The sequence below is a fragment of the Neolamprologus brichardi genome, chromosome 3 (assembly GCF_056152115.1).
Source record: "Neolamprologus brichardi isolate AB-2024 chromosome 3, ASM5615211v1, whole genome shotgun sequence".
NCBI lineage: Eukaryota > Metazoa > Chordata > Actinopteri > Cichliformes > Cichlidae > Neolamprologus > Neolamprologus brichardi.
The window spans coordinates 25,754,980-25,781,558 of record NC_142106.1 but is presented as its reverse complement, the minus strand read 5'-3'; the positions used below and the strand labels follow the sequence as shown (position 1 = coordinate 25,781,558).

Genomic DNA, 26,579 nt, shown 5'->3' with positions numbered 1-26,579 from the left:
GTCACCTTTTCCATTATGTGTTTATACACCTCTCTGCATTTAATTATTTTTATTATTATCATTATTATTATTAGTAGTAGTATTAGTATTAGTGATTATTAATCTCTTTTCCACAGCATATCTCTGTCCTGTCTTCCTTACCTCACCCTTGCCACCCCTTCTTGAGCCTGGTTCTGCTGTGGTTTTCTTCCTGTTTAAATTTAGTTTTTTCTTCCCATTGTCTCCGAAGCCTTTGATTATGATGTTGGGTTTTTCTCTGTTTTGTTTGTATTATAATAGGGTCTTTACCATACAATATAAAGTGACTTAAGGCAACTGTTAATGTGTTTTGGTTCTAGCACTACTCCATTGGATCATTTTTCAGAGCTATGTTCATATCGTAGCTCTGAAGAATCATATAGTCATATACTGTCTCCTGGATGTAGAAAAGCTATTTTTTAAAACATTTCTCAAGGTTTTGGCGTTGGCGTTGGCGTTGTTGTTGTTTTGTTTTTTTTTAATTTCTCTACTGCCTGGAATGAAATGCTTAAACGTTGTTTTATTTATGTATTTATTTAATCATTAAGCACAACTGTATACCAAAATCCTGTCAAAACAAGAAATGTAAGGATGTCAAACAAGAACCAGATTCAACCAAAAACAGAAAAAAGAAATTTCACCATTTTATTTATTAATGAAAATCTAACTTTAACAAAAGATTAATAAAGAATGTATTTAGTAATTAAGAATATAATATAAAGAATATAATAATAAAAAATCATCATATTTGCCAAAAAAAGTTTGTCAAAATGTTTATATAGTTTCAACTCTTAGTCACATGTTTAAAAAGTACAATGTTTAGAATAAATAATGTGTGTGTGTGTGTGTGTGTGTGTGTGTGTGTGTGTGTGTGTGTGTGTAGGTGTGTGTGTGTGTGTGTGTGTGTGTTTGTGTGTGTGCGCCTGTTATGTTATGTTATGTTTTGGAAGCAAAAATATTATTTAATTAGTAAAGTAACCACAAACCCAAGCTGTCCCATAAATAGAATAGAAACTACTACTTCACCTCAAAGTTGTAAAATGTCATAAGGGCAAAAGTAAACATTTAAGTACTCAGTATAGTATAAGTATAAGTATTTGACGTTATTGTTTTAGTACAGGATCTTGAGTTATATGCCACATCCAAAATATGCATGGAGCAACACAGCAAGAAAACAGAGTGAGGTGAAAGGGGTGAAGTGGATCAGATTTTCACCACTGCAGGTGAATTTTAAGTCACTGTCCGTGGCTGGAGAGGTGAAGCTAACGAAACCTGGTGGTGTCCCAGTGACTGTGTTTCTGATCCATTCCTGGTACTTGGACACACGAGTGCCGATTTCTAGTTTCATTGGGTAACCATAGGAATCATGGAGGGTCATAACTCCACTCTGGACCCAGATTGATCCTTTTTTGATCATAATCGGAGCTCCTCTTTTCCACTGAGAAAAGAAATTGGTAAAAGTCAACATGGTAGCAGATAAATAGAAAAATGGAAGTTTCAAAACAGAGAATGGAGAATGCCACCATTTGTTTACAGTCTGTGTATATTTCTACAAAAATAATACATAAATAGCACTGGAGTTACTTTCAAGAAGTTAATAGTTTTCATGTTATTTTTAACTGAAAAGATTAAAGACTGAACACCCATTGGAGTTTTTTTTTTCTATTATAGTAAATCCATAAAATTAAATCTGACAAATATTTCTCACGATAAATGTGACTTTAGCTGGTAGACCTCTTCCACAAAGGAGCTCAGTCCTGTCATTTTAGAAAGAATTGTCTTATGGAAAATTCAAAATATATCAAATAAAATGAATTAGCTATTAAACAACCATAAGAACTGGTATGCTACTATATAAATATATGAATAATTGCAGAAACAAAAACTTAAGAAACAAGAAGAAACAAATAAAAAGTTGTGATTACCCAACATGAATCTTGTCTTCCAGCTCTGAGCCCAGCACAGATCATGTTCTCTGTGATCACTTTGCCATGTTTATAGTGGCACTGACACTCATTTCTTCCCATTATTGGAATAGTAACATCTGTTGGATGTTGGAGAAATACCCGTCACTATCTTTGAAACAGATTGCAGGATAGCAACTTTTGAAAGAATCTATCATAAGACTGTAATATATATATATATATATATAGATAGATAGATAGATAGATAGACATAGACATAGATATAGATTTTATTTTATTTTTACTTACAATCAAAACCACAACCAGTGACCCAGCTGCTGATCCCACTGTGAAAAGTGCTGTTTTTTGAGGCTAAGCAGATCGGCTGAATGTAGTCTGTGAAATACACAGGAGCTGACAGCTTCAGCAGACAAATGTCATTGTTGTATGTCGTGCTGTTGTATTCAGGATGACAAATTACTTCTTCAACTGTCCGAATCACCACATTTTGACTGAAAGCTGACTGAATGTGCTGGCCCAGATGGACTACTTTATTGCTGAGTTTATCACTTGATTTAAAAAAAAAGATTTAACAAAAAAACACAAAAGAGGAATCTTGTTATCACAGTTCAGAATAGATACTAAGAAATATTTTCAGTACACGTTTTCAGTAATGGACACATTTATTGCATAAATTATCACAAATACTTTTATCATGAGCAATGTAAATAATGTGATGGATATCGTATGGATGGGTTTTAACATCTTTGTGGGGACCAAAAATTTGAAGTTTACTTGTGGGGACCGGCAGCCCCTGTGGCAACCAAAATCCCAGCCCCCACGAGTTTGAAGGCATTTTGAGACTCAAAATGTGGTTTTAGTGTCAGGGTTACAATTAGGTTATGTTTAGGTTTAGGGTAAGTGTCAGGGTTAGGCATTCATTTTTGATGGTTATGGTTAAGGTAAGCAGTTAGGGAAAGCATTGTGTCAATGAGATGTCCCCACAAGGATATAAAGTGTGTGTGTTTGTGTGTGCATGTGTGTTTGCATAGTTGAATTTTGTTATCTTCAGGCAGAGCAGAAGATTTCTTATTTAAAGTTTTTATGCTAACCTTCAAAGATAAAAAGTTAATGAATGTGCTGGTGCGTCCAAGTCACATGGCCAATATTAGATTACATAGCAACAAAAGGCTGTTTCACTGAGCTTCCAATTCAAATTTTGTCGAAAGTGAGGACTACATACCAGTTTTTAATCCTAACACAGATGCATTCCATTGGCACTTCTATGCATTTAAATCCTACATCCATTCATACATTAAAACAAACCAAACAAACCCCCCAAAAAGCTTATGTTGTCTGTTGTGGATACATCTTACTGTAAATAACATAGAAGCTTTTAGATATTTTATTATGTGATAACGATATTGTTGAACTGCTTTAGAAAATACATACGAAAGAAAAACACTGCTCTGAATCACATTTAGTGTCATACTTTAGATCATCTGAGTTTATATCAGGAAGCACCTGCTAGCCAGGGTTGGTTCTATTTTCCTAAATTGCAGAGTAGGATTAGGTCATCATCAACACATGATGACGGATCTTTTAGGGCTAAAACAACAAGCTGCTGACTGTAACTTTGCATTTAATGGATCTGTCATTTAACATAGTAACAATGAGAGGTATCACAGTTCTCTGAGAAAACATGATATTCTTAAGTTGTATGAATATTTTAGACTATGGTCCGTCTATATGTTGTGGACAGCAGTTAAACCAGAGATGTGGACCACTTACAGAATTGGTCTGCTTGATCAGTTACATGCTATATTTAGGGCCGGGACGACGCGTTGACATAATCGACTACGTCGACACGTAAAATACGGCGACGTAAAAAAATGTGTGTCGATATGCCGTCACTTTCAAAACAGACATGGCGGCAGCGAGTAGTGGCAGCATCAGTGAGGCAGCCGCAGTCGACTTAAATCCCTCCAACCGAACACACAGTTCTAAAGTATGGGGATATTTTAACAGAAAAGGAAGTGATTCAGTCTTTTGCCGGCTTTGTAAGATGGAAATGGCCCCCACATTTAAGCTGCTTAGCAGTAACATAGCAGCTGCTGTTTAGTTGTTGTTGTTGTTGTTGTTGTTGTTGTTGTTGTTGTTGTTAGTAGTTTTTATTTGTGGCCCATGCTGGCAAAATGAGTCGGAATGCATGCAGGCTGATTATGAGAATCGGCGAAAGATGAAAATGTGAGACAGCGAATTGGCAGCAGGAAAAAAAATAATCGTTAGATTCATCAATTAGGAAAATAATTATTTTGCCCAGCCCTAGCTGTACTACTTAACAGAGATGGTGGAGAGCTCTTTGTGACCTTGAAAAAAAAAATTTAGAAATATAAATTGCAGATAATTAAACATTCCTGCTTTCATGAATAACTTTGACATAATGTAGTGGAAGAAAAATGATTACAGTAAATGTAAAATGAGCACCAACAGTCACGTGTAACATGATTACCAATGTGAAAGAGACCCGGGGACTCACTGTGATATACAGGAAGCAGCTGTCAGCACCCACTGGTTGGTAATCAGAGACCCTTCACACCAAAACTCTCCACTGGGGTCTATAATGACCCGCCAGGGCAAACTTCCTGTGTTTTTCACAATCCTACCACATGCTGACAAAAGAAAAGAAATCACCTTTCATCAGTGAGTAAATTAATCAGCCACAATATTTAGATATATCTCAGGTATTTTCAATTTCAGATCATTTTGAATGTACTGCTGGGAGAGTTCTGTCCTGGCATTCATGTGGATGCTATTTTCAAGACAGCTGACCACTTCAACATTGTTCCAACAAAGTACACTGAGCTATAGCATGTCATTGTGTTTTATTATAGTTTTGATATTGTTGATAATTGATCTATATAAAAGTTTCACTACTTCAATTACACAATACGTTTAGGATTTTTAATATTTGTCTAATGAATAGAAAATTAATCGATGGACTGAAATAAATAAAATTGTAATACAATATTTCAACACAAGAAGCAGAAGCACATGTGAGCATCTCAAAATGTGTGCACAAGATTGCACAGCTTCTTCTGTTGCAAGTGAACTTGAAGATTTTCAATTTAAAAACAGATTAAAAATTGAAACTGATTACGTTGCAAATTTCAACAAGATCACTTTCATGAGTGATTCAGCCTTGTCTGACAAGCTGCATTTGTATCCAAACCAGAGTTGGCTAAGACCCATCAGCATTTAATGAGGATTTAATTAACAATAAGATCACACCTGCAGGCAAGTTTTACATGCAATACTAGAAAAGTGATTTGTATGACAGGCAGTTACTGAAAAATATCAGTGTCTTTAAGAGGACATGTGTCTTAACAGATGTAGAAATTCTTGGAGCATGATATTTATTGTATTTGACCCACATTTACAAAAAATAAGGCAATGATTTACCAACATACTGTTTACTGTACAGCTTAACTGTATACCAATGGGTGGATGAAAGGCTGGATGAAGAGCTAAAAAGTTGTATTTACACAGTTTTTTAATGATTAAAAATGTATCTCACCTGAACAGATGACAGCAGCATCCTGACCACGTTCACATCTGTTTGATCCAAATCCACTGTGCTGACACTCAGCTAGAGAATTTTCATTTCCTGAACAGGTCACATGATCAAGCCAAATCTGTCCAGTTCGTGCACCAAAGTGAGCTGATCGAGGAACTTGTAGTGCAGACCCACAGTTTATCTGTCTGCAAACCACCTCAGCATCATTTAAGTCCCAGCCATCATCACAGACTGTTCCCCAGCTGTTATTGTGATAAACTTCAACTCTGCCAGAGCACTGAGTTGATCCAGGCCCAGCTAATCTAATCAGACCTATCAGTTAAATAAAAAGAACTATGATTTCATATTTTCTTTACATTACAAAAATGATTGTACAAGATAAAGAAACAGACTGCATTGCAATTTTTTCAGTATCTAAAACCATTCTCACCTGAACAGATGACACCAGCATCCTCAAAATGTCCACAGTTGTGTGATCCAAATCCACGGTGTTGACACCCAATAAGAAAACTTTCACTTCCTGAACAGGTCACATCATCAAGCCAAATCTGTCCAGTTCCTGCACCAAAGTGAGCTGATTGAAGAGCCTCGAGTGCTGTCCCACAGTTTATCTGTCTGCAAACCACCTGAGCATCATTTAAGTCCCAGTGATCATCACAGACTGTTCCCCAGCTCTTATTGTGATAAACTTCAACTCTGCCAGAGCACCGAGTTGATCCAGACCCAGCTAATCTGATCAGACCTATCAGTTAAATGACAAGAACTATGGTTTGATATTTTATTTAAATTAAAAAAAAGGAATGTACGAGATACAAGAACAGACTGCATTGCAATTTTTCACTATCTAAAAATGTATCTCACCTGAACAGATGACACCAGCATCCTCCCTGTGATTACAGTTGTGTGATCCAAATCCATTGTGTACACACGTAGTTAGCAAACTTTCATTTCCTGAACAGGTCACATTGTTAAGCCAAATCTGTCCAGTTCCTGCACCAAAGTAAGCTGATCGAGGAGCTTGTAGTGCAGACCCACAGTTTATCTGTCTGCAAACCACCTCAGCATCATTTAAGTCCCAGCGATCATCACAGACTGTTCCCCAGATGTTATTGTGGTAAATTTCAACTCTGCCAGAGCATCGAGTTGATCCAGATCCAGATAATCTAATTGCATCTATCACATAACAGATGCAAGATATTTTAAAATTTCCATTGCACTAATTAAAGGACTCCATGTAAAACGCACAAGAAAAGACTGATCTGCAATGTCTTCAGTATTTCAGTGTATCTCACCTGAACAGATGACAGCAGCATCCTGACCATGTTCACATGTGTTTGATCCAAATCCACTGTGTTGACACTCAGTTAGAGAACTTTCATTTCCTGAACAGGTCATATCACTGAGCCAAATCTGTCCAGTTCCTGCACCAAAGTGAGCTGATCGAGGAGCTTGTAGTGCCGACCCACAGTTTATCTGTCTGCAAACCACCTCAGCATCATTTAAGTCCCAGCCATCATCACAGACTGTTCCCCAGCTGTTATTGTAGTAAATTTCAACTCTGCCAGAGCACCGAGTTGATCCAGGCCCAGCTAATCTGATCAAACCTATCAGTTAAATGACAAGAACTATGGTTTGATAGTTTATTTAAATTTAAAAAAGAAAAAAGAAAAAAGGAATGTACGAGATACAAGAACAGACTGCATTGCAATTTTTCACTATCTAAGAATGTATCTCACCTGAACAGATGACACCAGCATCCTCCCTGTGATTACAGTCATGTGATCCAAATCCATTGTGTACACACGTAGTTAGCGAACTTTCATTTCCTGAACAGGCCACATTATCAAGCCAAATCTGTCCAGTTCCTTGACCAAAGTGAGCTGATTGAGGAGCTTGTAGTGCCGACCCACAGTTTATCTGTCTGCAAACCACCTTAGCATCATTTAAGTCCCAGAGATCATCACAGACTGTTCCCCAGCTGTTATTGTAGTAAATTTCAACTCTGCCAGAGCATCGAGTTGATCCAGATCCAGATAATCTAATTGCATCTATCACATAACAGATGAAAGATATTTTAAAATTTTCATTGCACTAATTAAAGGACTCCATGTAAAACACACAAGAAAAGACTGATCTGCAATGTCTTCAGTATTTCAGTGTATCTCACCTGAACAGATGACACCAGCATCCTCCCTGTGATCACAGTTGTGTGATTCAAATTGATTGTGTACACACGTAGTTAGCGAACTTTCATTTCCTGAACAGGTCACATTGTTAAGCCAAATCTGTCCAGTTCCTGCACCAAAGTGAGCTGATCGAGGAGCTTGTAGTGCCGACCCACAGTTTATCTGTCTGCAAACCACCTCAGCATCATTTAAGTCCCAGTGATCATCACAGACTGTTCCCCAGCTGTTATTGTGGTAAATTTCAACTCTGCCAGAGCACCGAGTTGATCCAGATCCAACTAATCTGATTGCATCTATCACATAACAGATGAAAGATATTTTAAAATTTCCATTCCACTAATTAAAGGACTCCATGTAAAACGCACAAGAAAAGACTGATCTGCAATGTCTTCAGTATTTCAGTGTATCTCACCTGAACAGATGACACCACCATCCTGACCATGTTCACATCTGTTTGATCCAAATCCACTGTGTTGACACTCAGTTAGAGAACTTTCATTTCCTGAACAGGTCACATTATCAAGCCAAATCTGTCCAGTTCCTGCACCAAAGTGAGCTGATCGAGGAGCTTGTAGTGCTGTCCCACAGTTTATCTGTCTGCAAACCACCTGAGCATCATTTAAGTCCCAGCGATCATCACAGACTGTTCCCCAGATGTTATTGTGGTAAACTTCAACTCTGCCAGAGCACCGAGTTGATCCAGGCCCAGCTAATCTGATCAGACCTATTAGTTAAATGACAAGAACTATGGTTTGATAGTTTATTTAAATTTAAAAAAAAAAAAAAAAAGGAATGTACGAGATACAAGAACAGACTGCATTGCAATTTTTCACTATCTAAAAATGTATCTCACCTGAACAGATGACACCAGCATCCTCACTGTGATCACAGTTGTGTAATCCAAATCCATTGTGTACACATGTAGTTAGCGAACTTTCATTTCCTGAACAGGTCACATCATCAAGCCAAATCTGTCCAGTTCCTTGACCAAAGTGAGCTAATTCAAGAGCCCTGAGTGCTGTCCCACAGTTTATCTGTCTGCAAACCACCTCAGCATCATTTAAGTCCCAGAGATCATCACAGACTGTTCCCCAGATGTTATTGTGGTAAACTTCAACTCTGCCAGAACATTGAGTCGATCCAGATCCAGTTAATCTGGTCTCACCTTTTAAGCACAAAAAAGCGAACTATGTTTTTATTTGTTTTTTACATTTAAAAACAATACTAAATGGATGACACAAGAACACTCTGCATCTGATCTCTGCATCAGCTTATCCATGCCCAGCTAATCTAATGTTTCGTGCATCTGTAAACAGATGAAAACAGAACACAGTTCAACTCAACAAAACAATCCCTTTTAACAGGATGAAACATGCAACACAAAAAGAGGTAGGGAGAGGCAGTCATTTGATGCAAACAGTTGGGGGTTGAAGGTAAAAGAATAGGGTTTAAAGAAAGAAACAACAAGTATGGGTGAAAGAAGATTAAAGTTAATGGTAAGGAACAAGGTATTTAACAAAGTATATAAAGTATATAAACATCTGGGGTAATGTATGATGGGAAACTCACAGCACCCTGATGCTATCGAAAATTTGTGTTTCACCTCATTTAACCTCAGTCTACTGTTGGTATGTAGATGTAACTTTGTAACTTACTTGAGCAGAGAATGACTGTAAAGATCAGAAAAGAAAACTAATCATAAGTTTTGTTCAAGGTCATGACACACTTATCAAGCTGGTGCCTACATGATGGTGAACTCTATTCACACAATTGCTATAAAGGAGCTTTTATTATGTTTTATTTTTACATTGCTAAGTTTTTGTTTTTGTATGGGTTTATATCAGTCACAAATTGAAATTAGACATCTTTGGCTTCCAAACCCTGAAAAGTGGAGATAATAACCTGCAGTAGCAGTAGGTTACCAGTGCATAAAGCTGTTACTGGATGAGGACTGTCTGTCCCAATTTTATTTCCTTATTTTTACAACCTTTCTATTTATGTCTGGGCGCTTACTTTATAATTCAGATTAAATGAACCCCAAAGATATTCTGTGTTCTGGGCTGGTTAATTTAGCCATGCTACAATTACAAAACAAACCAGAATCTCAAACGTGAAACAAAAACACTAACTTGGCACCGGAACCTAGAATTAAGAAACAGAATTAAACAAACTGGAATTGAGAGCAAGAATATTGTTAATAACATGGGAGAAGAAAGCACATCACATAGGTAGGTTAAGACACATTAGACATTATAATACAGACTTTAATTTGCACCAATGTTTTTTCGAAATTCTATAAAGTGAGCACGAGAGCCCTCGGTGCACCTGCTTGCTGCTAAAGTCAAAGTAAACTTTATTGTAATCTCCGCTTCTTACAGTCCAGTATATAGCGAGACGAGACGACGAGGCTCCTGTTACAGCAGTGCAAGAAAACAAACAATAAATATAAGAAGAGTAAGAAAATAAATATGGACTTTAGGACAAGGGGTAAAGGGATCAATAGCAATTTAAAATTTATAATTTACAGTTTAATGATTTAAAGTCTCACACACAACCTGTCGAAAGGGGAGGGGGGCCGGCTGCTTCCAAATAGAGCACATTTCATTCATAATGTTGTCACTCCAAGCCCATTATGTATTTATGATTTGAATCCTGGGTTGTGCGAAATCCCAGAAATACACCCTAGACAAAGTGAATCTGTGAACTAAGGTGTAGGTGTGTTAGATCATGTTGTGGTGATACTCGAGTTGGGGGATTTGTGTTCATACTGGAGTGCAAAATTAAAACCAATGGCAGATGGACAAGAAAAGTTCAAAGCCATCAGGCGCTCAGTTTAGAAAAAAGAGAAAAGAAAAGGAGGAGAAACGAGCAAAAGATACATTATGTTACAGATTTTAATATTAATGGGAGTGTTTGCCCAGGGCGCCAAACAGGCTAGGACCGCCACTGATTCTGAGCGTACGTAAAAACATTTGAGTGCGCGTAAAAAAAGTTTGCAGGTGCAAGTGTTGCATTTTGAGGATAAATTTATTTCGAGCAAAGAAAAGATAAATTTGAGTGAACAAAATTCATTGCGGCATGCAAATAAATGTATTTCAGTGTTTGCTATTATCCATACACAAACATAACAGCAGCCCCTCTCGCTCAGTTTTTGCATTTGTGCTCTCAACATTTCTGCCAGTGCACGCGCAACTCTTTCTGTCCACCGTTATATTTGTGCCACAAAACCAGCCAATCACAGACTTGAGTGCAAAAAAATCTGATTGGCTGTTTTCATCTCCAATCAGCTCGAAATAACGAAATGCAATATCCCACAATCCATTTTGTTTAAAACTCAAATGAGGTAGTCGCGGAGGAACACAGAGTGCCGCAGTTTGGAATACTCCTTACTCTTTCTGGGTCACAAAATAAACTTTTAAGATATTTTCATGCGAGAATGGTGCTGTTTGAACTTCAAATATCTGCTCGATTTATCAAGACATCACATATTTCCATAAGTGCTCTAATGTTTTCGGAGGTGCCTGTTACCCACCAGCTGACCGCATAGCTGGACTGGCCGTTGGGCATACCGGGCATTTGCCCGGATGGTGATTTTTCATTTTTATGTTTGTTTTTGTAACGGTATAAACAATGAAAGGTGAGGATTAGCCAATTTGTTATGATCAACTCTGGGCTGGACCAATTACAATACATCCATATTGAGGGGAAAAGGAACGCGATTCGTCCCGGACTTCAGCTACAATGAAAAAGACACAAAGCTGGAGTTATTCTGTCTTTACGCTTTCAGCTGCCTCTTCTTCTCTCATTCTCTCCCCCTCTCTCACCTGTTGCTACTTCAATCATGAAACTGATCAATGATCAGCTGATCGTCTCTCTTGTTTATCGCCCACTTTGCGCCAGAAAGAGGAAACCAGCGGATGTCGTGCTAAACAACAGCAGCTTGATTAGCTGTTAGAATTTATTTAATATTACTTTTAGTATCAGCTGATGTTTGCTGGAGCCAGATGATTGGTTATCGATCTGAAGAAACAACTTGACTTACTCACAACAAAGTTCACCGATCTTGAGGACAGGGGTCGCAGGAATAACATCAGGCTTGTTGGCTTACCAGAAATGACGGAGGGTTCCGATACAGTTGGCTACATTAAGGCTAATCTCCCCAAGTGGATTCAGTCGCTGGAGGGGCGCAATATCAACATTAAATGGGCGCATCGGGTGTACGACGGCCGCGATACTAATACCAAGAAGCCTCATACCCTGATCTTCAGATTGCTACGGTGGCAGGACAGATCGGCAAGACTGACTACAACAGCAAAGAGGAAGAGTTTCTCTTCTGTCATGAAGAAGGTTACGGCTATGGGCCTGGAACCATTCCTCATTTACCCCGCCGTGTAGTACCAGCCTATCATGGTCCAACATTTGCTTGCTATATTATTGTACATATATAGGACATGTTTATATTACTTTATTTTATTTTTTGCTTATTTCTATATTTGTATATTTTATTTTCTCGTTTTATAAGATAATTTCACTCAATTGGGAGGGTGTAGGATATACTTACCCACTTAATTTTTGTTGACTATGTGTGCACATCTGACACTGTAGTTTTTGTGTTGGAGTGGAAGGACCGGTCACGAATCAATCAGAAGTTTATGTTCTAGTATCTGGCAGGACTATGGTGGCCTTATATTTTACTGCACATCAACGTTCCTCTCTTGCTATCTTCACATTGGGACCATTCTTGGACATTTGTCGCACCGATGCTACCATTGATTATTCTGTCACTTAATGTTAATGGTCTTAACTCTGTCATTAAGCGGACATGTGTCCTTGAGTACCTTTACCGCAAAAAGGCTGACATTGCTCTAATTCAAGAAACACATCTGAAACAAGGTGATGTGGCCCTTTTTCAAAACAAACATTACAAACTAATAGCTTCGTCCTCTGCCCCAAATAAAACCAAGGGTGTCTGTGTCTTCCTGAAGAGAAAATTCTACCTTACCACCACGTATAGCACAACTGATAAAAACAGCCCGCTGGCACTTGTAACTGGCAGTATTTTAAATCATAAACTGATATTCATATCTGTATACTGTTCAAATGAACCAAACAGATTTTTTTTACTTATATTGCCAACACACTATTAGAATACAATGATTATTCCATAGTGTTGGGTTCAGACTTCAATGCCATCGTCAACCCCATTTTTGATAAATCTCATCCAGATGCGGTAGTTAATCTCTCATCTTCTCTGTTGAATGCACTTATAATAGATCTTAACCTCATCGACCTTTGGCGGATGCAGAATTTCAACATTAGGAATTATACATTCATTTTTAATAGACAAAAGACATTCTCTAGGATAAACTAAATTTTTGTTAGTCCTTCCTTAATTTCAGGTAATAAATCTATTTCTATTAAACCAATCTTTATATCTAATCACTCAGCTTTGTTATGTTTTGTCAATCTGCCCAATACAAAGACTAGGGCCCCCAGGTGGCACTTTAATACGTCCCTATTAACTAACTATACCTTTCTCGGCCAGCTCCAGCTGAAAGATTTCTTAGATATCAACACTAATGAGGATATTGACGCACAAGTCTTATGGGAGACTACAAAATGTTTCATTCGTAGCTTTTCCATCTTATTCTCCTCCATGCTGGCAAAAACAAAACTTGCTTGGGTGTCCAATTTAGGAAACCAAATAGAATCTTTTCAGAATCTGCAAAAACTTAGCCGGTCAGATGATCAGTCTATGCTCCTAGCTTCACCAAAAGAAGAATATGGTGCAATAAACTTGTCCAAAGCAGAGTTTATCTTGCATAGAACTAGACAGAAGTACTATTTTGAATCAGAGCATCCTAGTTGTTTGTTGGCACTTATGCTTCAAGAATGTGAAACAAGGGCACATATTCCAGCTATGACAGCTGCAAACGGTAAAATGACGACAAATCCTCAGTCTATTAACACCATTTTCTCGTCATTTTTTTGAAAATCTGTATAAATCAGATAGCTTTCTTGAACATCTGGAACTACCTCATATTCCACAAGCAGATCAGGATGAGCTATAGAGGCCCCATTAATTCTAGATGAGCTGCATAGAGCGCTGAAAGACCCTAATAAAGGTAAATCACCTGGACTGGATGGCCTTCCGCTAGAACTATTTCTAGAACTTTGGGATATAATAGGCTCACTCATGCTTGGCTCATTTAATTTTGCAATCCGGAACACATCCTTCCACAGAATTCCAGAAAACAGCACTTATTACCCTTCTCTTAAAAAAGGGAAAGGACCCTCTTGAGTGCTCTAGTTTCAGACCGATATCTCTGCTCACAACTGATCTCAAAGTATTCCCAAAAGCCCTCGCATTGTGCTTGGAAAGAGTTATCCACGTTTTAGTCAATGCAGACCAGACAGGATTTATCTGAGGGCAGCTTGCATCTGATAACATAAGACGGCTGTTACATATCATAGATGCCGCTAACGGCTATCAAAATCCATGTGCAGTATTCTCACTTGATGTAGAAAATGCCTTTGATAGGCTAGAGTGGGATTATATGTGGATGGTATTAAAACACTTTGGGGTTAAGCAGAAATTTGTTGCTATGATTAAGACACTATATCATTCATCCCTTGCTAGTGTCTTAACAGGGGGCCTGATTTCTCCCCCGTTCACATTGCAGAGGCAGGGTTGCCCTCTCTTTCCTCTCCTGTTCTCCCTCTCTCTAGAGCCCCTAGTGCAAGCCATTAGACAGTCCACAATTTCTCCCATCAGAATTGGTGGTCAAAATCATATCATATCTCTATATGCAGATCATATTATTCTGTTTTTAGACAACTATGAGACATCCATCCATCCATTAATTAAAAACTTTGACCATTTCAGTTCTCTATCTGGCTACAAAATAAACTGGTCAAAATCTGCCTTGATGATTTTGAATGTTAAAGCTACAAAAATTTCCTTACCCGGGTGTGTTCAGAAGCACTTTTACTTATTTGGGTATTTCAATTCATAATAGTATTCCAAAGATAAACAAGGACAATTTTACTACTATGCTAAATAAGATCAAATCTGACTTTCAAAGATGGGACAATTTAAAAACTTCACTTCAGGGTAGAATCAACGCAGTAAAGATGAACATACTACCATGGCTTAATTTCCTTTTTTTTATGTTGCCACTCTCTCCTCCTCCAACTTACTTTAAAGACATAAACTCTGCGGTGTCTAAATTTATTTGGAATGTCAAAAAGCCTAGGATACGTTTGTCAACATTGCAGAGTCCCAAATTGTTTGGTGGCCTGGCAGTACCAAACTTTGAGTTTTATTACTGGTCATTCCAAATCAGAGCGCTTAGTACGTGGGTCAAACCAGAGGCTACTACTGCATGGAAAATGATCGAATCTGCCAAGGCAGCACCGCATAGACTACAAGATCTCCTGTTTTCTAATATACCTGCCAAAATGCTCTGCAACCACAACAAATTTGGACTTGTTATTGCCAATTCTATACAGGCATGGAGGAAAATAGAATGACGGTTAGGTGTTCCAGTGAAATAAAGGTTCACCATACTGGCATAATATGAAGTTACTATGTGGCAGCCAACCATTTGTTCAACCCTCTTGGTTTTCACTCGGGATAAACCTTTTTGATGATCTATTCAATGCCCAAGGCCTTCGTTCATTTCAGGACTTAAGGACACGTTTTTCCCTTGCTGCATCTTCTTACTTTGTGTATCTGCAGCTCAGATCAGCTTTAACAACATATGGTATCCCCTGGGACTCTCCTCTCCCTTCTCATCCCATGCTGGAATGGATCGTGCCTAACTCTGGCAGACCCTCTGTTTCTAAAATCTACAACAAATTAGCCGAACATGGTATAAAGCCCCTGCCCATTGAATCTATTTGGGTCAGGGAAGTGGGAGAACTACAGGTTAATATAGACTGGGATACAGTGTGGTCTAATCTGAGTTTGACTTCTAGGAACCTGGCACATCAACTAATTCATTTCAAAACCATACACAGAACATACATTACACCCTATAAGAGACTCCAGATTAAAACTACGGGATACATATTACTGTCACATATGCAATGATTTGTCACCAGGCACATTCTTACACATGTTTTGAGACTGTCCAGTTATATCCAATTTTTGGGTCTTTATGAACTCTGTGTTATTTGAGGTGCTGGAAGTTTTTTATATTCCCAATCCTGGTCTTTATCTCCTTAATGATACTTCTGATATCTCCTTAAAACAAAAACAATGCAAAATGTTCACCGGATTCACATCCCCAAAGAAGACAATTACATGGTTTAGTCCTGACGTTTGTATGGAATCATTCTGGATAAAATGTCTTATCCGTATCATTAATCTTGAACATACCACCGCAAAATTAAATAAAGCTCAATCCACAACTGTCGAAGCTTGGAAAATCTTCTCATCCAAAGTTATCTCCTGGAAGAGGCAATAACTGGTTATAACTTGTGTTTTTGTGTTTTTTCTTTCCTGTCCCCATGCCTTGTGACCAATGTTTGCTTTGCTACTGCAGTTTACAGTTGTGCTGTATATGTCTGTACATACATGTCTTATTTTCCGTATCTTCGCCCCCCAAGTACACACCCAGATACTTCAAACTACCTCTTTTCCACTTTAAACCACCTGGAAGCTGCGGGAGCTCAGCAAATAAATCTCCTAACTTATTGACATCTTGCTGACTGCTAACAAAAACAACAATAATATCATCAGCAGATACAGATAAGCTAAACAACATCTTAAAACCTGCTAAAGACATCCCAGCAATAGAACACCTAACATTTAACATTGGTTCAATACACAGAGCATATGACATACCAGACAAGGAAGAACCTTGTCTAATACCTCTGGTTACTTTAAAAGGTTTACACAAATAACTGTTTATTGTGAGTACACTTTCAGTGTCTTTGTACAACACCATAATCTTGGCAATTAAATCCAGAGGTTACGGTGCTCAACTCTGTCAGAAGCCTTTTCTTGGTCCCGTACATCCCAATGAACTGGAGACCTCCAAAATATTTCTGACTAGTGACACATTACTAACAATAGACCTGCCTGGTGTCATGTATTTAATATATATATATTCTTAGTGCTTATTGTCTGATTATATTGTTTTATGTGTGCCTTTATAAACCAGACCCAGACGAGACCAGAACTAGGTTAAGAGTGACAAGTTGCCCTGGCAACAGACTTTAGAAAGAGGAAGTGCAAAGCTGCACCAGAAATTTGACACAAAGAAAAGAGGAACTGAGTAAACGGAGTGTGTGTGTGTAACGTGCTGCAAAAATATATAACGAGATTGGCTGCTGCTGCCTCAGACTTGAGCTGGCGTTTCTGTGTGTGCTCAGTCTCCATTTCCGGGAATGTAAAAATAAAGATCATTTTTTGAGTTAGATCACTTTGAGCTGTCTGTCTTTCTTTGCCGCCAAAAGAATACAAAGTACCAAACGCAATAGGTTTGTGCTTGGTGGACAACCTGATCCATCACCTTCTTCAGCCTGTTTGCCAGCACTTTTGACAGTATTTTATCATCAGTGCACAATAAAGAGACAGGCCTCCAGTTCTTAATATCTTGAAGATCACCTTTCTTTGGTCACAGTGTTAGAACTGCTCTCCTCCAGCTCTGAGGTAAAGATCCTTCAGCAAAGGTCTCTTCAAAAACCTCCAAGACATTGTAAGAATAGACTATCGTAGTATTTAGTTGTATTAACGATAGTAAAGCATTATATTCATTATTCATTAAGTAGGTCATAGGTCGAGCTGCTAAACATTCACACATAGTACATAGAACTGGGAGAATAGGTCAGAGGTGTACGTAAGAAGCAGAGATGACACAGCTGCCGTTAGTGGGATGAGGATTTGGTAAGCCAAAGCAAGGAGAACACTGTGTGCAGAGAAGTGGGCTGCAAGGGCACGAGATAGGGAGGCAGGAGATAGAGAGGGACCAGCAGGCCTCTAGATTGGAGAGACAAATGTTGTTTATTTCTGTGTCATTCTATGCTGCTGGAACTGCCCCAGTGGATTTTGATGTTGGATGCTGAGCTGTAAAACTCCCCAAGTACATGTAATAAAATTAATTGATTAATTGATTGTTTATTTATTTAAACAGGAATTGAATTGAATATAACACTTTTTTATGATGCATTATACTGCTGATTTATAAGAAATGCTGTTTGCAGAGAATCATGGCCTTATTTGTCTGATTAGAAAGAGCAAAGCATACTGCACAGGAAGCCAAGGTCATAACTTAGGCTCACTGAGAGAGAGAAAAAATGTGAATGCTTAGTTTGGAGGGGGGCTGAAGCTATAAGAATGTGAGAAACAGTCAGACACTTCAAGATTTTGCCGGACACCCTCCTGCGCAAACACGCAGCTTCTTCCCATCGCCTACTATTCTTCTAAGCTTGACCCAGTGGCTGCAGGCCTTCCTGGATGCCTGTGTGCAGTCACCGCATGTGAAATAGTTGTGCTTGCCTCCTGCAACATTGTTGAGTATTCCCCTTTGACCGTGCAGGTACCCCATGCAGTTTCTGTTATTTTGCTAGAGCTAAGAACCTCACACTTGTCTAAGGCTTGCTGGCTCAGGTATTCTTCTATCTTGCTTGATATGCCTAACATCACATTGAAGCACTGCACAACACTGAACTCTGCCACTCTCCTTCCTACACAAGAGGGTGGTGAGCCACACGGCTGCATTGCTGTGTTGGCCGAAACCTGTACACCTCGCCTTGACTTGCTATATGCTCCTCTTGGCAATTCTGAAATGGTGTTGTATGTGGATAGCTCCTCCTCACGTGATTCAGGAGGAACCAATTGGGTGGGTTTTGCTGTGTGTTCTGATCATGACATTCTTGTGTCAGGCTCGCTGCCCAAGCATTTCTCTGCACAGACTGCGCAACTTGTGGCATTGACAGAAGCCTGTAAACTTGCTGAGGGTCATTCTATCACTATCTACACTGATTCTCGCTATGCGTTTGGTGTGGTGCATGACTTTGGCACCCTGTGGAGACATAGGAAGTTTCTGAAATCTAATGGATTGCCCATCCTGAATGTAGACCAGGTAGCAGCGTTGCTGGATGCCTTCTTCTACCTGCTCGCATTGCTGTGGTGAAGTGTCCAGCACATACAGGTAATACTGACTGTGTCTCAAGGGGAAATGCTGCCGCTGATGCCAAGGCAGCTGCCTCGGGGGGGCTGTCTTTTCAGCTTGTTTTAGCTTCATTGCCCACTCCTGACCTTACTGACCTTTCTGTTTGGCATTTTTCTCACGGCCGCCCATGCCCGCCTAAGCATTTTTTCCCTTGGTTTCTTAAGTGGGCACACGGGTTGGACCATGTGTCCAAAGGGGGGATGCTACAGGCAGTAACAAAGCTGTGGTTCACAAAAGGCTTTTCTGCAGCAGCTGGACATTTTTTTTGTATAAAGTGTCTCATTTGCATGACCAATAATGTGGGACGTACAGCTCATGTAGACATCCATGTAGACATGGATTTTATTGAACTAACACCATCAGAGGGAAAGAAGTATTGTTTAGTGGTGGTGGACATGTTTTCCAAGTTTAGGTTTAGGTTGCGAACACATTGTGCATATCACCCACAATACGGAGGTGCCATGGAAAGAGTGAATGGCTCTTTGAAAACAAAATTGGCAAAGTGCTGTGAAGAAACTGGACTTTCATGGCCAAAAGCACTCCCCCTTGTGTTAATGCACATACGCATGCGGGCCAGACCTCCAACACATCTCAGGCCTTATGAGGTGTTGTATGGGTGCCCTGCTATAGTGGGGGCAGAGCCTCCAAAGTGGTGAGCCATGTCCACAGAACTGTGTGACAGTGAAATGATTGCGTATTGTCAAAATCTCTCTAAGACTCTCTCGCAGATACACCAAAACGTGAAGGCAGCCATGCCTAAACCAGCAGAAGGACCATTGCACCCGTTTAAGCCAGGCGACTGGATGCTGGTGAAAGATTTCAAGAGAAAGCACTGGAAGGCAAGGTGGTGGCTCAGTCCATTCCAAGTTCTGCTGACCACGCAGACAGCGGTAAAGGTTGGGGAACGAGTTACCTGGATCAACGCCAGTCACTGTAAGCTGTTTCCAGAGGAATCACCTGGGGAGGCGGGAGAGCGACCAGGTGAAACATACGGGGCAGAATGATCCCTGCACCTCATCCAGGCAGTACGCAGTCCAGCCTCTAATTGCAACAATGCGTCATACTGAGAAGCAGCTCATCATTGGAGTGGCCCTGCTGCTCTTCACCGGGCTGATGATTGCCCTGTTGTGGAGCCTCTGGGGTGATCCGCAGAACCGACCTGGTATCGGGTTCTTTGGAGTATGGGACCAGGTGGTTGGACAGCAACCCCCAGGGCTGGTTTCAGTCATTATGCAAATGTACTGTTTATAAGATTGGGGAATCCTGCAGTCAGCTGAGACTGAAGAAGTCACTTGGATGAGTGACGAAACGTTTCTCCCAGAATACGCAACGTCCAGATGAACAGAATCAACTTTTGGAGACCCAGGGTAGGTAGTTTCAGTACACGGGCGTAGATGTATTACTCACTGACTAGGGCTGAGGTGGGAGGAGACGCAGCCACAGGAAAGGTAAAACCATTGATTTTAACAATAAAAAACACAACAAAACTTTGTTTTGACATAAGTTGTGAAAGCAGCGGATGGACTTATTTCAACTTGGGGGTAGATGTCGGGGGTGCAGATCCACTGGGGTTGTTCAGTGTGAAATTTGGGATGGCCACACCAAATGCAAAGGTAACCAAGAATGCAACCTCAGCACATGCACCTCTGGAGCTGTCAGTTAGTAACTTATTTAAACATAACTGGACCTGAGGACGTGGTGCAAAAAGAGACAGGTTATGTAGCTAAGAATGTGTGGCTGGATTGGATAACTCAGCGGTCCCCAACCTTTTTTGCGCCAGGGACCGGTTTATCCCCGACAATATTTACACAGACCGGCCTTTAAGGTGTTGCAATAAAAACAACAAAATAAAACTAGTACCGGTACCGAAAAAAAGAAGATTTATTCATAACACACGTGAAAAGACCCAGGAAAACCGAATTAACGATAAAAACGATAACAAAATAACGCTGAAAACCAATAAAAGCCCTGAAAACCATACATTTCACACCTGAACCTCAACTCTCGGAGCCCAGTACCAAACGACTCACGGACCGGTACCGGTCCGAGGCCCGGGGGTTGGGGACCGCTGGGATAACTTACATAGCTGGAGGGCATTATACAGCAGTTGTTTTTATTGCTCTCAATTTTGACAGCCCTATTAAAGATTAATATCAGTCTGTACATGCTCAAGATAGCTTTTCTTTAAATTATTTAATTCTCACTCACTTTTGCAACTTTGTACTTTTGTGTTACTCGCAGCAACAACTCCACCTCATTGTTAGTCCATTTAAAAAACTCAGTGCTTTTCCTCGATCTTTTGCCGCGACGTTTCAACAAGCCGGAAAATAAACAAATGGCTGACAGAAATGGGGCAGGTCGAATCTTCTTGTGCTTCACGCATTTGCAGTACTGGAACGTAAGCGTGTCAATGTGGACACACAACTCTGTGAAAACAACTGAAAACGATAGTGTGTACGCAGAGCGTTTTCAGACGAAAATCTATCCGGGCTAGTGTGGACGTAGTCTCAGTACCCTCTAGTTAAGAAGGGTGTTACTTCCCCTGTGTTTTCTCCTAGGGCCAGAAACTACACATGTTTGACCAGGGTAAGTGTTACCCTAATAAGCATTCAGGTGAGTCATGGTGTGATAAGGTGATAAATGTTACTGAATGGACAAATATGAGCAGCATTAATGTTGCTCGTGCTGACCTGTTCTGGTGGTGTGGTGACAAGATTCTGAGGGACACCCTACCACGTGGCTGGTCAGGAGCTTGTACTATTGTAAGATTGGCACTCCCTATAGTGATCTCATGCTACTGCAGAGACCCATATGGGTAGGACCCGCAGAGCCACGTCAAAATATTTTGATTTAACTAAAAACTCCCCAACTTACATAGATGCTATAGATGTTCCTAGAGGTGTTCCTGATGAGTATAAATTGGCCAACCAGGTCGCAGAAGGGTTTGAGTCCATCTTTCTATGGATAACCCCAAATAAGAATGTAGATTGGATAAAATATGTTCATTATAATATTCAGCGACTGCCTAATTTGACACGGGATGCAGTGGCGGACCTATCTGAACAGCTGGCCGCCACTTCCCTAATGGCCCAGCAAAATAGGATGGCTTTGTATATGCTTTTGGCTGAGAGGGAGGGTGTTTGTACTATGGTAGGTCCTCTGTGTTGTACTTTCATCCCTAATAACACAGCTCCAGACGGCTCTGTAACCAGGGCACTGGAAGGGTTGAGGACACTGTCCACCCAAATGACAGAGGACTCTGGTATATATAATCCCTTGAATGACTGTTTTCTTTTGCAATTATTTTGGTAAGTATAAAACCATAGTGGTGTCTTTGTTGATGTCCATAGCCACATTTTCTGCCATACTTACATGTTGTGGCTGTTGTTTCATCCCGTGCCTTCACACCCTATAGTGCATAAGTTGATCACAACTATGCTGACAAAAGAGGATGAGACTCCTAAATTTCAGGCTGAAGATAGGGACAGTGATGAGGTTAGTGAGAGTGAAGATGAGCATTGAGGTGTGAAATTGATCTGTGCTTTTGTGGGGGGGGGTTCTTTTTTTTCCTTCCTGACCTATAGAATGATGCACATTGTGAAATCTCTTTTGAGAGTATAATGGTGTTGATGTTATGTACAGAAGTTGGGAAAGAAATTTCTATGTTTGATTAATATTGTGATTTGATGGGGTTGTTATCACAAAGGGGGGAATTGTACTGGAAATCTCTTTATTTTATGTATTAATCGCATCACTTTAGTAATAGTAGTAATGCTTTCTCAACTCAATGTAGAATAATCACTCTTGACACCAGTTGTATGCATGTAAAATGTTATCGAGTGGGCCACAAGGTTTATTGCCTTCTCACAGTGAACCCATTGAAGACTTAAGGGTCTCCAGACATCCTGTTCTAAAGGAGGTGACAGTTGATCTGTCTTAGACTAGGAGAGGGTCAAGGATGAGCTGGACTGAAGAGACTGAAGAGGTGTAGAAGGATTCAGGGTAGTGTCTTTCCTCAGAAAAACTGGTTTGATCTGAACCTTTTTCTCCACTGCAGTGTTTTTCTTTTCTTTTTAACCTAACTTCAGAAGACATGCTCACCTGGTGGTGCAATTTTATATGACATTTTCCGCGACAGCAGGTTTCCCCAACCTTGTAAACAGTACCCTTGCACAATAACTGAAACTTGCACCACTGACGAACAATCGCCTGCGAGTCCATGAGCATTGATCACCATTAATTTATCAAAGACCACTCATCAGTGACCATTGGGTGGAATAGTAGCTCATAGTCAAAGTAGTCAATTATTTTAATGGAATCTCTTCCTTCCTTATGTCACCATGTATTTTCTGAGCACCCTAATTGCACAGCAAAGGTAAGGTAGAGGCCAGTTCCATTAAGAGATTTGATTGGGAATTCCAGTCCATTGGCTCATGTCAGTGCTCACTTACTACCAGGTACATGCCCAGTATGCCAGAAAAAAATAAAATAAAATAAAAAACCCTGTATTTTAACAAACTCAAAATTCTGTAAATAAAAATACAGTAAATGAAAAATACTAAAAATCTTGCTACTGTAGACGTTGGGAAAAAAAAGCTGTAAAAAAGTTACTGTAAAAACAAAGTTACTGTAAAAAGTAGCTATATTGTAACAGAAATTTCAGTAGAGTTACTGTAAATACATAGAGCGTATTGCTCTTATCCATAACAGCAGTAAGCTTGCAGCAGCTATCAGTAAGTCATTAATCAAATTTACAACTTTACATTACGTCTGTTTACACTGTAGAGTTGGATCATTAGACAGATATATTAGCTAGGTGTAATGGTTTTTCAAGTACATTCTGGCTGTTATTTTACCCCAACAAACATTATATTTGTAACAAATCTAACAATTCACTGTGATAATTTTTTTGCAAGTTGTTTTACTCATTAATTGTATTCCAACAAATAAGAGATGTCTAACTGAGGCAGGAATAAGCACTCCCACTAGTGTAGAAAGGAAATTTAAAGAAAAACGGGTACAGATAAAAGACGAAACAAACACTATTTAGCAAAGTCTTGCAAAATAGTTCTTGGATGCTTACCAGACCTCTGTGAATGACCATCTGAAAAATGGAACACAAAGATATACATGATAAACCAGTATATTTAAAAAAGATATGTGAAAATTCAACTTGGACCTACTCTCTTGTTGAAAGTGATTTTGTTGTTGTTGTTGTTATGAGCAGTTTCAATTAGAGTTTGGTAATAAAGGGGTAATTGTAGGATAACAAGAAAGAATGTAATAATGTGGTAATTTCTAAGTTATTACAACTGCCAAAGTAATAACCACTTAATATCCAACGTATATCATTCTAGCAATACTGGTAACAGTTGAGTAATATTAGGCTGAAATGTATGTAATTTGATAACAACAGCTCAGAAACTCGGGGTTATAATGTGAAAGCAGACAACAAAGCAGCAAAATGAAAAACTCCCTGTTTTTATTTAATAACATTTAATTTAACTTGGCCGCTGTTCAGCCCCTGTTGAAAGTTCAGACGTCACAGTATACATCAGTTTTTAAATTTTAATGACAGAGTTCTGATAAAAAAAATTTTTACATACATGTGGGGCATCTTATTGTGACACTTGATTGTTCTCTTCTGTACCAAATTTAAAAAAAAAAAAGTCAGGTGTACTGGCATCATTTTTGATAAATAGTTGTATATGTTTACTAAATGTGTGCATAAGTTTTCAAAATGTACAATTTATATTTGCATTTCAAGTAATAAAAATGATTTACTCAACATGTCTGTGGGTTTTTACTCAAAAAAATACTTTTATGATTTTATGTTTTTTGTGTGATTTCAGATCAGTTGTGTTAACACAGTATGTCAATGAAAAAACAGCTAAATTCAGACATGTGAGGTTGAGCTGAAGAATGATACCAAACAAGGCAAGGAAAAATAAAATAAAATAAAACAATTTGAAGGTGAAATGCAAATGTAAAATCAAAAGGAATCAAAAATGGCCAGTTATATTTTGGACCTCAGAGGGTTAAGCAAAGAAATCATGAAAAATTAGGTTAAAATTCTAGACTTATTGGGCTACATATTTATTTATTATACAGGCTATACAATACATAAAATCAGAATTTGCATGTTTTATGTAACTAGTGTTTAATGATGTTGGCTACACAAAATAATTACTTATAGACTATATTTATATGAAAAACATGTATACTTACTGTATTTGAATCATTTTAACCATATATAACCACCTGTGTATGTTTGAAAAAAAAAAAGGCTTGGATTTTGCCACCCCATTTGATTTCCTTGCCACCCTAAGAAAATTTCTCTAGATCTGCCCTTGAGACAGGACTCAAATTATGGCAAGGGCCGTAACAGGCGTTTTTGCATTTTGCAGAGCTGTTTCCTGGTTATTACACAGAAACTACTAGAGATATTTTCAGGTAATAACCACACTTCTTTAAGTTAGCATTAATAGGTAATTAATATGTTATTAAATGGAAACATGCGGTTTTGTACTTTGCAGTGCACTTTCCTGCTGGTCACACAGAAGTTACAGAAGGTAATTGAGTGGTAATAACATTTTAAAAATTACCACATTATGATGTTTTTCTTTCTTCCTTGTTACCCAACTATTATCACTTTATTACCGAGCTGTATTCCGATACTATAACCACCAGTTTTTAGGTTCTTATTATCCTATTTCATAAATTTCAGGGTAATATCACTCAACTGTAACCAGTGTTGCTACCATGATATTACTTGGATATTAAGTGTTTATTACTTTATGGGTTTTTTTGTTACCTCTTTATTACAGAGCTGTAATAGAAAGTGCAACCTTTTTTTAAATTAATATTTTACAAACTCTATTAAAATTACCACTATAATACCAATTTCAGCATTATAATATCTATTGAAATATTTTAGATGAACCACAAACAAGTCTTAATTGAGAAAACTTTTAGTATTCCAACTTTACAGTAATCATTCAGATAACATTACTGATTTACAAACCAGTTCAAAGTTATAATAACTAAAATTAAAAACAAAAAGAAAACAGATGCCAATTACTTGCTTGTTAGATTCGAAAATATGTAGGGTCTTTCAAATAATAGGTTGCAAGCAATCCAGGGATGTTAACATATTTGCTTTTGGTGACAAATATAAAATTTAAAGAAAAATCATGTCTTGTCCTGGTACAGGAATGGTAACTCATTTTATATTGAGTGCCCCATTCTACAAAACTCATCTTGCGTATCATCATGCCACAGTATCAAGATATTATATTTACAAATATTACATTTTTAAGTATTCATAGTGTTTAAAGAGCTGAATGTAAACTTCCAAATAACATTGTACTCTCTCCATTCTTAGGCTAAGTAATAAGACAAATGTTTAATAATATTTACATTTCTTTCTCACCTTTGCAAAAGAAAAGGATCATCACAGTGAAACAGCACACAAACCACTGAAGAGCCGCCATCACTAACTACCCGTTTCCATTTGACTACAGGTATTAAACACTGCAAAGTTGCTCGGCTCCACCCCCTCACACACACACACACACACACACACACACACACACACACACACACACACACACACACACACACACACACACACACACACACACACACACACACACACACACACACACACACCCCACCACATCCCAAAAAATGCTGACAGGTCAAAAGTCTT

At 38.8% G+C, this 26,579-nt stretch overlaps 1 protein-coding gene across 1 annotated transcript; it reads right to left on the bottom strand.

The window, feature by feature from the left end:
• Positions 1 to 1,049: 1,049 nt before the first annotated feature.
• LOC118455548 (scavenger receptor cysteine-rich domain-containing protein DMBT1-like) lies at positions 1,050 to 26,361 on the bottom strand. The gene is made up of 14 exons (XM_087838248.1): positions 26,301 to 26,361; positions 23,952 to 23,972; positions 8,539 to 8,850; positions 8,098 to 8,409; positions 7,667 to 7,978; positions 7,236 to 7,547; positions 6,792 to 7,103; positions 6,361 to 6,672; positions 5,930 to 6,241; positions 5,500 to 5,811; positions 4,462 to 4,594; positions 2,232 to 2,491; positions 1,944 to 2,062; positions 1,050 to 1,456 (listed from the first exon to the last, which is right to left on the bottom strand). The coding sequence occupies exons 1-14, from the start codon at positions 26,359 to 26,361 to the stop codon at positions 1,148 to 1,150; spliced, it is 3,399 nt and encodes a 1,132-aa protein (XP_087694374.1). The 3' UTR covers positions 1,050 to 1,147.
• Between the last annotated feature and the right edge of the window lie 218 nt (positions 26,362 to 26,579).

Bases quoted from the DNA above. Each gene is read 5' to 3' on its own strand.
- LOC118455548 (XM_087838248.1), bottom strand. From the start codon at position 26,361: ATGGCGGCTCTTCAGTGGTTTGTGTGCTGTTTCACTGTGATGATCCTT. The intron at 7,104-7,235 runs GTGAGATACATT...TTTAACTGATAG, and splicing joins TGCTGGTGTCATCTGTTCAG to GTTTGATCAGATTAGCTGGG. The intron at 1,457-1,943 runs GTAATCACAACT...TTCTTTTCTCAG, and splicing joins GAAGACAAGATTCATGTTGG to TGGAAAAGAGGAGCTCCGAT.